Genomic DNA, 14,029 nt, shown 5'->3' with positions numbered 1-14,029 from the left:
AAAGATTAAAAAAAAGGAGAAACATAATTGACTGAGCAATGATAAATAATAATACTAAAGCAACTTTTTTTTATCCACAAATATTAGTAGTAAATATATTATGTTAATGGGACTGGGAGATTTAAATCCAAAATCTTGATATCACTCTCCCTCCAACTACCAAACCACTTTATAACTCCCAACACAGTTAAAACAACTTAAATAAGAAAAAATAAATAAAGCTTCCTATTTGATGAGCACGGGCACTTTTGTGTAAGGTTGAACAGTTCAACAAATTAAACTATCTATAACTTCTGAATCAATCCAAGTCAAAATCAAGATTGGTGGTGCATGACATGTGTTTGTTTAGGCAAAAGAGATAGAGATATATAGAGACGGTTAATACGGATTTCCCCTTAGCTTAAAGGTAGAGTTAGAGTTGTCAAATTAAAGTTAATGCTAAGGACTATATATACCAACTCTGACTTTACTAGCTAATTGGTTTAGCTTGATAGTGCTCCTTCACAAAAGTTTTGTGGCCTAGAACAATCTGTCGACAATGGAGGGTCACAACATAGTAAATGATGCTCAGTGAAATTTATGGCTAGAAGGTCAGAATTCGGTTTTAAAAGTGCAGCATTGATAGTACCGTTGTCAGACTAATAAAATTATTTGAATGAATCAACTAACAGGAGAAGCTTAGTTGCAGATGAAAGCAAATGGTCAAGGACAAAGGTGACCCATAAAGAAAAATATTTTACTTACTCATTCAACAAATGCATATTGAACTCCAGCGTACCATAATTAATTATGACCTCCAGATGAGTGTTATAAAGGTTTTTCCTTCTTCTAATGTGGAAAGGAGAAACAAAACTTAATTATGTGGTGTACATTGATTATAAATATCAGTTTAATTTTCATACATTATCAATTAATTAAAAATTATCTCAAAAGAGTTAGATGTGTTTTTTATAATAATTACTGTACATTAAATCAATAATTAAATGATGCTGTAAAAAAGTTATATTGTCAGTCTATTTTATTTAAATTTTATAAACAATGTTAGTATTATTTTCTAATGAAATTGACAGTTCATCTCAATAATCATTGCTTCTATTTTAGTAAAATGGGTAACGGTAACCAAAATATAATGTTAGTTTTAAAATTATTAAAACTAATTAAAAATATATTTGTTTATTTCATAAAAAAATAGCATAAATTTTCAATTTGAGCTTCTATTAAATTTGTGTCTCCAACCCAACTAAATGTTTGCCTTGAAGAAAAAGGCAGCACTAGCATTATGACAGATGTAAGACATTAAGTGACATACAGAAAATCAGTGAATGAGCTTTGAAGGACATTATGTGGTCATCATGGAATCTGTGAGCTTCAAATTTATGATGGCTGGACTTCCTTAAAATCCCAAAAATATGGGCATGCACATCATATAGTGTCTTCCCGAATATGCATCTAGCAAAACTTGAATTGTGGAAGAGTAATAAATCCTCTATAGAATTAATGTGTATTATAAAATAGAAAAATGCGAAATTTAGTAACAATTCTGAAAATCATTCAAGTTTATGTTTTCTAAAATACAAATATGTAAAGAGTTATAATAAAACTGTATATATAAACATGTTCGAACCAACTTTTTTTTTTTTTTTTGCATCAACACCCACTTGTAGTTTATTCAAATTGGAAGGAAAATACATTATTAGTATATAGGTGGGAGAAATAAACGGATTTTAATGATTTTTTAATACTTCTAAGAACAATGAAATAAACGTTATCCTTTCATGCTTGAAGTCCAAAACTTTGTGTATCCAACTTTCACTACTCTACTGAAGTCTGCAGCCTGCGCATAGTTTATATATATATATATATATATATATTAACCGACTTCATCCGGATTAATTTAACAGTGAAAAATAACTTTTAAAATATTGCTAGAGAGAAAATAAAAAGACTCGTTACGTTTTGATGCGAAATCGTAACCCAATATGAAAAGGCACTATGAAGTGTATTAGCCCATTCCTACTGATGTAATCACTAATGTATCATCAGTATGATATCCCAAAATTTGGTTTCTTGTGGGTTATTAAGAACCTTTCCTTTCCACTAATATATGGAAGGGAAAAGGTAAATAAGATTAACTATTATACACCGTTGGCATAAAAAAAATTACACTCGAGTCTCAACTAATAAAAAATCATAGTAAGTATAACAAAGTTAAAAATTCTGTATAATATTTTATAATTGAATATTTTTTTTTACAAATTGAATATAATTTATTGATTCTCAAATACTAGATATGAAATGGGTTATATAAAACATAGACATGTCTATTTATAAGCAATTGAATTCTGCACTACCTTCTTAAATATATCCCAACCTTTTCATATTTTGAAAACTCCAACCTATCCTTCTATTTTCTTCCTCTTCTTTCTCCGTAGCCACAACCATTCTTCTCTTCTTCCCACAACGCAAGTCTAGACCCCCTTTCCAGTTATTCTCTTCTCCAACTCTTCTTCCCACACTCATTGAAGGTACAAAGCAAGTTGAACTCAACGTTGTAGAAGTCTTTATCCACTCTACAAGTACGTTTTAACGTATTCACATTCACCTTTTGAACCTGTTTCTGGAACAGACATTTCGTAAGGGTATAAATACTCTTACAAAATGATCCTTTTGGAAGGATAATTGTTACCAAACACCATTTTCGTAAGCATGTGCTATATGAAACGACCATTTTGAAAGATACAAATTATACTTCTAGAAAGACTATTCTGAATTGTTATTTTTGCTTCTGGCGTGATCCTTCCATAAGTCAAAATAGTACTGTCTGGAATGACCTTTCTGGAAGTTGTAAAATACACTTCTGAAAAAACTACTATAGAAACTACTATAGATTGTAGTTTTTGGTTTCAGAATGAGTTTTTCATAAGCTCAATACTGATTTCTAGAACCCCTTTTTCAAAATATATAAAATACACTTTTGGAAAAGTTGTTTCAGATTTTAAAAAATGTCTTCTAGAATCGTCTTTCTGTAAGCAAAAATACTTCCAAAACAACTGTTCTAGAAGCTTTTTTTGCTTAGGAAAAGATCATTCTAAAATTATTTTTTTTATTGCTTATGGAATTGTCATTCTAGAAGTTATTTTACAGTTAATTAAATTTGGTTAGAGAAGTCCACTTACATTCTCGGGAAGAGAAACAAGAATGAGGGAGCAAGAGGAGATGTCGTCGCGTGTGATGGTCATCGTGGGGGGTGGCTGTTGAAGGAGATGCCATCATGGGAGGTGTTAGAATTGAAGGGAGAAGGAAGGTGTTAGGATTGGGAGATGTGATGTGAAAATTTCATTAAGAGTATAATAATTTTTTGACTGAATAATTAGAGGTGCAGAATTCAATAAGGGAAGTGTAGGATTCAAGTCCCTTATTTACCTGATCAACTATAGATTATTTTCTCAAAATTAAAAAATCAAGCATATTCATATGTGTATCACTTGTTAAAATGCGTCCGGTCCAAAGAGGTAGCCCAATAAAAAGTTTTGATTAGATTTAAAAACTTAACCTAAAAACTATTTAGGGATTTGTGATATCACTTGGTTTAGTTTAATTTTTTAGACAAAAATATCCTCTTTGGAATTATGTTTCTTTTCTTCACAGGAAAAAAGAGAAATGTATTTTTATTTTGCAACTGGGGTGTGCGTTCCCAATGCAAAACAGAAACTAGTTTTTTTTTTTTCCTGTTTTGTATTGTGGAATTATAAGAATTAAATGAAAACTAGTTTTTGTTTTGTATTCTAATTAATTTGATATTAAGAATGTAACATATATCATAATTAATTTATTTTCAGTTAAAATAATTTTTTTTAAATAGGTAACTTGTATATATAATTAAATACATAATAAAAATAAATTTTTGTTATGTGTTTCCTTTGAAAATTACAATAAAAATATATTTTTTTTCAGTTAATTTTTACAAAAATAACAAAATGAAAATGTGATTCCATTTTATATTATTAGGTAACATCACATTTCCGTGTTAAATTCTTAAAAAAAACAAAACACATGTTTTAATTGTGTATTGCGGAGTAACACCCGTATGACACAATGGAAACTTGTTTTCCTCAAGGATAATATTTGTAAAAAAAAAATGAAAATATTGCTATCTTATCCGCCGAATGATTGAGAATTTGTTTAAAGATGGCTTTTCTCACCTTGTCTCCATCCTTGCCTCATTCTCTTTCTTTGTTTTCCTCATTTTCTAGGAATGTAGATGTCCCAAAATTAAATTTCTAGAATGTATTTGATACATTTCAAAAATTAAATTCTGGAGCATCTGCAAATTTCTCAAAATAACCTTTTAGAAATTAGTTTTGGGGAAGAGACTTTTTTTCAGAAAAGATACAAAAATGTAGAAGGGCAACAAAGAAACAAATGCGGTGTAAAAAGAAATTCCTAACTAGAAACAAGACCCTAGTACAAACAATTAGACCCACGGACAAAACAAAACATGCAGGGATAGGATCCTCTGCAACGTTTCAAAATGAACTGCAGGATGTGCAGTTGTAAATCTTACCCTTCAAATTTATTAAATTAAAATTTAAAAGATAAAATTACCATTTAATAAATTAAATCAAAGGCTAGAGTAGTGCAGTTCCTTACAAAATTGCAGAGGATCTTAATAGAAAAGCAGTGACTGTAGGGGATTAAGCCCTAACAACTTAAAACTTTGCTAGAATATAAAAATAAATAAATAAATAAATAATGGAACGGACTGAGCCCAACCTAACCCAAGATTGGACTGAAATGGTATTGGACTAAAGGTCATAAGCTGTCATAAAAGTTAAGCAATTGCTATTTACATCCCCATTTTTGCTCATGCAATTTTTTTGACACTCACATGCATAAGCACATTGGTTAACATTTGACCAAACACCAATGGTCATAATTTGTCACAGAAGTTTGGAAAATTTACCACACTCTCATCAATTGCATTCAAATGTAAAGTTTATTAAATCACAGCACAACTTCCTTCAAATAGCCGACAAACCTGTGTGCAATTAATAGTAACCAGCACCCACCGTTCCTAAAAGTATAATTTAAATCAAATCGCCAACCAAATTTCTTCTATACTTTAGTGCAAGTAGGAAACATAACATTAAATTAGTGAAGGTTATTATAATGTATCGACAGTCACAATAAATCAGCACTTAGTTTTCGATTAGTAGAATGTACCGTCAATCACAATCGGAGTTCAGAAAGTCAATATTTGAAATCCAAATAAGAGAAACACAAGAAGAAATAAGACAAATAGACCTTTATAAATTACAAATATGCAAATTAATTGAGGAGCCTCAAGCATGTGAAGCCATTGGCGATGATGGCGAGGTCACACTAGGATAGAAGCCAAAATCACGAACCAAATAAAGATGCCATATTTGAGTTTGCTTTTGATGGGAGAACATAGGAATTACCTTATGAAATTTAGAATCCGCAAATTGATTCATGCATGAATAATGGATATCTACAAGCAAAATTACACCGAATATCTGGCCTTGTTCCTCTTGAACGAGTTATAATCTGCTAACAGTCCAACAGCAAATCCATTATTGATATCCTCCGCGTAATTTTCGAGGACCTGTGAACAACCAACCTTTGCATCACAAATCTAGTCTAATTTTTCAAAAATAAAAACAAATGAGTCTATAATCATTAGGGTGTAAGTGGATCACACCCCATCCACCAATTCCTACGATCAAGTCCAATTAGATTTTTTTTTTTGGATTGGAATGAGTGATTGGATTGGTCTTAATATAATGAAATCGATTATAATTGAATTGAGGGACGGTTGGAGTTTCATGGGAGTTTCCAACCCAATCCAATCTAACATAATATTATGTTTTATAACATAAATATTTTGAGTTGTAAAATAATGTTATGTTTATGATTATTGTTTATCACATGAATAATAATACTTTTCTCATTTTCTGTCAAATAAAATATCTTACTATTTTTTGAGTTTGATGATTTTTTTTTATAATTTTTGTAAGACTTACTGTGACAGTTTTTTAATGACTCAACCCAGTAATCCAATTTTTTAATTGGATTGGATTGAATTGGGTTGGCAAAAATAAAGAGAGTAAATTCAATCAAATTCAAACCAATTAAGTTTAATTGGATTGAATTATAAAATACACAAAACTCAATCCAACCTAGGCCACATACACTCCTAATAATCATATTGAGGTGAAGGCACATTACTAGCAAAGTATAATAGCATATAAAAGAGTGTGACTCTAACCGATTGTACAATGTTTTGCAACACGTATTCAGGAACCCATGAGAGCAATGGAGGAAAAGTAATGTTTAAAGTAATGTCTAGAAGATTCTTCATCCAAATATGCCTTCCTTGTCTTTCCAGATACAAGGCTCCTTTTCCATTGATGCTGAAATTTGGTGGCATGTAATCAGGATTGAGATCTGGGAACTCACACTTTGTCTGTAAAAGATAAGTACTGATCACATGTCTAGAATTTGACGTATGAAGTTTAATTAGTCAATCTAAATTAACTATACCTTAACATTTCATGGATTTGTAATTTAGTTTAATTTTTATACACATTTAATACTTTCAACTAATAAGAAATCATCATATGGTAAGATTTTAATTTAAAGTAACTATTGTAAAACTTTACAAATTAGCATTATAGTGATTTGGGATGGGATAACAATATAAGCATCTAACAATAATAGTGCATATATAGATTATTTATTCATTTATAAATTGTACACACTACTACAAATATGATCTTCAACAATGTTGATTTTAAGACGATTCTTCCAAAATCGTCATCGTCCAAAATGTGGTGGGATTTATGTAAATAATTAAAACTTTTTAACAATAGTTTTATAAAACAAATGTTCAATGATGGTTTTTAAAAAATCGTCATAGAAATCAAGTGTTCCATGATAATTTTTTAAAAACCGTCATTTGAAATCAATAAAAATCAAATGTTTCATTATTCTCGCTCTCTCACTCTCTAAAACCTATCTTTTGTGCCCTTTTTCTCCTTCCATCCTGGCGTCATCGTTGAAGCCCTCGTCCCCACCTTGGCCAACCAGATCTAGGGTTGAAAAAGCCATCTAAACTAGAGAGTGTAACAATGGGAGAGTGAGGGCACTAATGCTACGCGAGGGCGTTGACTCCATCGGGATTCACCTTGGCCAACCAGATTTGCATTTCGGGGTTTTGATGAGGCCATATATGTCACGCACCGTCGTTGCCACACCCAAGGAGAGGACGTTGGACTTGACGGAGCAGCCGGGAGGACCATAGCCAAAGAGGCCAGTGACATCGTTGTAGATCTTGAAATAGGGGATGTAGAAAAGGCAGCATTCAAGGGTGTTCACCACAGATTGACAGAAGGCCTCGTGGGTGTCGGAGCTGCCAAGGAAGGAGCGCTCAATAGAGGTTTTTTTCGAGCTTGAGGGTGTTTAGGGCTTCAATTGCGGCATTGATTTTGGGTTTGGGGGCTTTGGCGAAGGGGGATACTTGTTATACGATAATAGCTATAAGTATAATACAAGGTACCCTTTACCTTCTTTCTTAATATATCTTTTTTTGATAAAAAAAAAAAAAAAAATCTACCTTCGTTTACTTGATGTGATTGAATATTTAACTGAGCTTCTAAGGAAATACTTCAATTCAAAATCATTTCCAAATCAATTCTTAACAATCATTGCACACTTGTGTTTAATTCATATTCATTCCTTGTTAACGTCATTTATGTTTGTTGGTCATATTCTCTAGGAGCAAGGTGTGGGAGGGGAGGCGGGTTATTAATTCCTTCATTTTGAATGCCTATTTGAATTGACAATGCACAAGCTTAAGGAAAATAAATGTAAATAAGTATAATTTTGAGGATTGAAAAACTTAATTCAATAACACTTTTGTTGTATTGCTAATCTTCAACTCATTTTATTTCAAGATATTTTTGTTAGATTAGTACTAAATAAAATATCTTTGATTTGGCTGTAAATTTTTTTACTGTTTTTAAAGTTCAATTGTTACTAGTTATAAATGAACTTAAATAAATATTACCTTCATATTATCTTGTGAACTTCTTGAGGTAAAATTGAGACTATTTGCTTTTTTTTATTATACTACCCATATTCAAAAGTCCATTTCATAAGATATTAGATTTCCTCTATACAATGATCACTAGTTCACAACAATGTGATTGTACTAGGTTATGGATTCTGATGTTAAGGGTGTTCCAAGCGAGTTCATTAATTATTTTAAGGTGCTGATGAATACTCATTCTGATCATAGATTATAGATGCTATTGTTAGCTCTAATTTGATATGTTGCTTTGTCCTTTGCATTTCAAGTTTTATGCATTCAAGGCTTCCTAATTTGATATGTTGCTTTGTCCTTTGTGGAAAACTGTCATTGATGTTAAGCTTTCTATGATGATTTTCTGGAAATCATCCATTTTTATGATGATTTTGTGAAAAACTCTCACTGATATTGAGCTTTCTATGATGGTTTTCTAGAAATATTAAATTTTGTGATGGTTTTTTCAAAAAATTATCATAAAACTACATGTAAAAAGGTTTTTTTTTCTTGTTAGTAAAAATGCAACAAATTTTATGATAATTTTAAAACCGTTGTAAACAACAATCCATATTCAACGATCATGGATTCCATGACGGTTAAAAACTATCATGAAAGACCCAATGAAACCGTCACTAAAGGTCTTATTTGTAGTAGTGACAGTATACTTAATTGCACTATAGGTTTATTGGGTATCAATATTGTGAGACTTTGGTCTCTTTGTCAATCTTTCATTAAATATTTAAATTTTGTTGACATGCTGCTTAATATATAATGATGTGACAAATGACATATTATTTAACATGTATCTTGAAATGACTTAATTTTTACTTTTGATTTCTCTTGATTGTGATACTCAAGGAAATACAAGTGTAATTAAATCATATTAGCATATGTTGCACAATATGTTGGTGAACATGTCATGGTCCAAAGTCATGTGAGCAAAGTTTATTAAATATTTAACAAAAAACTTACAAATAAACTAAAATTACAATACTTGAGAAACTTAATTTACTCAATTTGAATATCTAGCAACTAAAATTGTAAAATTATAGCATGAGAGGGACTAAAAATGTAATTAAACTTACAGTGTAATACTTACAATTTGAATCTCGAAGAATTTGGTGATATGACCAGGAATCTCGGGTGGGTAATCATCTGCTTCAGATATACATTTAGCTGTAATGTGAGCTACTGGTTGACATGTTAAGAACAAGACTTGGATGGGAGTCATCTTAACTCTCCACTCTTCCTGCATGCATAAGTCCAACATGAATACATTCAAGTGAATTAAAATATATTTTTTATATAAACAAATAACATTTATATTTTTTTGGTATTAAATAACATTTACATTGATAATTAATCATTTCTTACATGGCTCATGCATGGGATTTTGGAAAAAAAGGTAATCACAACTCAAGCTGAATCCTACGTTAAAATTATGTTAAAAACAATTAAAAGAATGAAGGTAAGGATTGAGCTCCTAACCATTGACAAATATTTGGTCGTCAAGGTTTAGAAATAATATTCTGCTTTTACTTGTGATCATAAAAAAAAAAAATTGGGAATAATTTTCAATAAACTTGCGAGAGACCCAATCGCAATTGGTGGTTTGGTGGGAAAGGACTCTCTCCGTGACATTACCACATGGATGTTAGCTAGTTTTACGATTTATTTTTATTATGATATTAGTATGAAATAATTTTATTAAAAGATTAGGATTTAAATTTGGATAAATCACTAGTAAACTATTATTGGTAGCTAACCTTTCATTTATATAATTATTTTTATTATAAAATGGAAAATTTTAAAAGTTAACGGTGAGTTATAAATATGCACATGGTCTTTTTTTGGTGAGTTATAAATGTGCACATGGTCTTTTTTTTCAGATCAGGAAATCCGCTCCCGTTGTTTGGTAGATAGACATCTAGGAGTGGAAATAAGTTGAGATAAAAGAGAAGTAGTAAAAAAAATTAGAGATAAAAGGTACAATTAAGATAATTGTGTGAATTGTACAAATATATATAAGAATGATTTAGTCTTTTCCTTATAAAAATAACTTTCCTTCCAATTTGAAAGGACTGAAATTATTGGTGGGTTCTAAATTTTTTGTCCTTTCCTTTTTAAATGATTCCAAACAATGGAAGGAATCTGTACTAAAATAATAATAAAAACTATACCAAAAAGACATTGGAACTAAACATGATATTCTTTCCAAATATAGTGTATATATATTGCTTTAAATTGGTAGTATTAATAAACTAAGAAGGATATTCTTTCAATTTACGTACATTTGATTAAAAAAAATTAAGGTTTAAATATTTTTCCTAAATTGTAATTTTAGTTCCTCATCCGTAATTTAGAGATTCGTTTAATTTGTTAATAATTATGGTATTGAAAAGAATAAATATTTTTGTTTCACCTTTGATTTGAAAAAAATTAAAAGATAGTACATATCAAACAAATGAGAACATGATAAAATTTCTCATTTTTATTAATTGGGAAATCATGAGATAACTTTTTTATATTATTATTTATATATTTTTAATAACAAAAAAAATAGTAACTAACCAACATAATTTTTTTAGTAAATAACTAATTATATTAAGACAATTAATATTAGGTATTTTAGTAAATTTTATATTATTTTATTTGTATTGTCTATTATAAAAGATAAAAAATTATAATGTAATTTATGTTTTTGTCGTGTGTCTTGCTCTTCATGTCATGTCTAACATTATAATTTTAACAATCAAACTTATTCATGATCTACCTTTTTTCCCCCACAATTTTAGTCTTTAAAAATAAAAATATGTAACTTTGTTCCATTCTCTAGTTTGTATACGTTGATTTCTTTTATTGTTTATATTTAAACTAATAAATTTATTTTTTTATTATATGAATATATTTTTCTAGAGTTCATTGCATAAAAATATAAAATAAATAAAATATAAACACAATTCAAAATTAGACCAAAATTACATTTTTTTTTTCAAAATTTGAGACTAAAATTACATAAAAAATTAGAGAGGTCTTAGAATCGCAGATCAGAAATTAAATGAAGATTAAAATTGAATTCAACCAAATATTTATTAGTTAAAAGAATAACACATTTTTTTAAAATTAGTCTCATTATGATTTTTATTTATTTTTAACATCTACATTTAATATGATTTTACTCTTCCATATTACACGTGCTTTTACTCCTTATTAAAAATTTAAAATCATACCATTTCATTAAATATAAAAGCTAAAAATGAATAAAATATTTATAGAGATTAAACTAAAATATATAACCAGGATAAAACCATATTTAACCCAAAAACTAATTACCATTTGGTCTTTCCAGAAAAATGAACTTCTCGTTTTCAAAACTCATCAAGATATGCATTAAGCAACATCGTCAGTATATGCAAATGAAGTTACCCTGTTGAGGAGCTGACTTGCTGATTTTTCTGGAAATATAGATCGGATTACTCTTCCCTTGTCCTCTATATATTGATCAAAGGAAGCCTGACAAAAACAAAATGTAATTAAGAATAAAAGTTATTAGAAAAGCTTCCTTTAAAAAAAAAAAAAACAAACGGAGAAACTTACATAATCACTTCAATCAAATACTGCTCAGCAATACAAGTACCTCTGATATATCTAAAAATCATGAAAGGTAGCATAATTCTAGAAGTCCTAGCTAATGAGTGAGCTAAAATGGATTTGCTTGCTTTGGGCGAAGAATTTAACTATGTGGTTACTAGAAAAGCTAAGTACGTACTAATGCGAATTTTAAAATACAATGTCGAATTCAATGCGCAAAACAAGAAAGAAATTGTTGCTTGGAGAATAAAAATACTTTTAATTCTTTAAATAAAATCCAAACATGTAATTTAAGCATAAACAGTACAGTGCATGCAGCAGCAGAACATTTAGATGAAGCATTAAAAAAAGTGGGAGACACACTCTATACCCATGGCAACTCATGAAGGGGAACAGCAGAGCTGCTTCTGTAATTAAAGGAGGAAGTTCTATTGACAATATTCTTGGATTCCAAACGATTCCTTGAACCAGATGCTGCCTTTGCACGACCATGATCACTCATCTTGTCCTTCTTCGGTGGCTTGAAACTGGTGCTGGACAAGAAGGGTTGCCATGGATTTAGGAGAATGTTTGCCATACTTTTCTCGTTACTCATTTCAGTGCTGTGTCAAATAAATTATATAAAAATTCCCTACCTACCGCTTACCAAAAATAATTTTGAGACAAATCATAATGATTTATATTTTTTAATTAGATTTAAATTTAATTTTATTTTAAATATAAAATAAATTATATCAAAAAATACTCATATTATTTATTATCATAATCTCTAATAAAAATTAATCACAACTCTTTTCACATATTCTTCTTAAAAAAAATTCACTTAAACGACAAATTAAAGTGTTTAAGCACGTGCTTGGGAGGACACTGACTGATGGCGCGCCACGCTAAAATTATGATAAGGGATGATGCGTCGGAGAAAGAAAGAAAAAAAATTAGATAGATGTGTATTTTCATATAATACTACAAATATTTGATAAGATATTTAAATTAATTTTTAATTTTTTTATTGATTAAAAAATTTACTTAATTATTTAGTAAATGAAAATTTTAATAATTTTTATTATTTTTTGAAACGAAATAGTATTTTTTAAAATATTATATTTTTTAATATTTATTATATTTTCTTTTTTATTTTTTCTATTTAAAACAAAATTTTATTATTTTTATTCTTTATGTAGTTTTATATTTTTTTTTCTATTTCAATATATTATTTTACTAAACACTTAAGATTTAATAAAAAAATTTCACTTTCGGTAAATAGTTATTATTTATTTTTCTTTTCCTTATTATATTATATCTTATTATTTATTACTCTTATGTTTTTTTTTTCCTCTACTTTTCTCGCTAATAAAAAGAAAAAGAAATTTTTGTTAAATAAATAAGAAGCTTCAATAAATCATTTTTGTAAAAAACACTGCAATAATTCATTTTTGTTTGTATTGCATTGTGACCTACTTTTGTACGCTTTGATCTATGTACTTTTGAATCATAATGTCGGATATCATAACAGCAATCCATGAAGTATATTGTACCTGCAGAGGACCCTCGCTCTGATCAGAATAAGGCAGCATTTGAGAACGTGATTAATTATTTTGCATTTGAGAACGTGATTAATTATTTTCCCATACTTGATTTATTGAACATATTATACAACATTTCATATAGACATGGCAAGAAAATCCATATCCGTGGTTATCCGTTCGAATCCGTCTCGACTTTGATGAATAATACTCGAGTTGATTGGGTATGAGTTCGGGTTCAGGTTTTCCTCGATAACTAAAAGTCGGGTATGGGTATGGGATTACTAGACTCGTCCCGACCTCGAACCCGAACCCGCCCCGTCACTTAAAATCTTTAGAATTTTTGTATAATTTAATCAAAAGGCATATAATTTTTATTACTAGTTAATTTTATTTTAAAATTTTTACATAATTTAATATTATTTTCTTAACTATTTATGTAGACACACGCGTTATAATAAATTTATTGATATATAAGTAGTTAAAAATAAATGTTTAACAATCAATTTATTTTTTTTCTAAAATCAAATTTTTAATATTTTTTTATAAAAAAAAATATTTTTCTAAATGGTGTGTGGAACGGGGTTGGGGATACCCGATGGGTACGGGGATGAGACAATAAACTCAAACCCGTCGGGTATCGGGTATCGGGTACGGGTATGAGGATATATTGAGGAGTCGGGGTAAGGGATTGAGGAGACAATACCCGTACCCGACCTGCCCCATTGTCATGTCTAATTTCATACGAACCAGCAAAGCTAACGTAAAAAAATTCTTCAAAAATTAGTTAGCTATGTGATTCATCATT

At 29.4% G+C, this 14,029-nt stretch overlaps 1 protein-coding gene across 1 annotated transcript; it reads right to left on the bottom strand.

The window, feature by feature from the left end:
- Window positions 1–5,170: 5,170 nt before the first annotated feature.
- Window positions 5,171–12,293, bottom strand: LOC114381634. The gene is made up of 5 exons (XM_028340886.1): window positions 12,069–12,293; window positions 11,534–11,620; window positions 9,207–9,356; window positions 6,290–6,487; window positions 5,171–5,626 (listed from the first exon to the last, which is right to left on the bottom strand). Exons 1-5 carry the CDS (start codon window positions 12,291–12,293, stop codon window positions 5,525–5,527), a joined length of 762 nt encoding a protein of 253 aa, XP_028196687.1. The 3' UTR covers window positions 5,171–5,524.
- Between the last annotated feature and the right edge of the window lie 1,736 nt (window positions 12,294–14,029).

This window comes from Glycine soja, chromosome 13 (genome assembly GCF_004193775.1).
Source record: "Glycine soja cultivar W05 chromosome 13, ASM419377v2, whole genome shotgun sequence".
NCBI lineage: Eukaryota > Viridiplantae > Streptophyta > Magnoliopsida > Fabales > Fabaceae > Glycine > Glycine soja.
The sequence above is the reverse complement of the archived record's forward strand: the minus strand, read 5'-3'. Positions and strand labels throughout refer to the sequence as shown.

Bases quoted from the DNA above. Each gene is read 5' to 3' on its own strand.
- LOC114381634 (XM_028340886.1), bottom strand. From the start codon at position 12,293: ATGAGTAACGAGAAAAGTATGGCAAACATTCTCCTAAATCCATGGCAA. The intron at 9,357-11,533 runs GTAACTTCATTT...TTATGCATGCAG, and splicing joins CAAGTCAGCTCCTCAACAGG to GAAGAGTGGAGAGTTAAGAT. The intron at 5,627-6,289 runs GTTAGAGTCACA...GGTTGTTCACAG, and splicing joins TGCAAAACATTGTACAATCG to GTCCTCGAAAATTACGCGGA.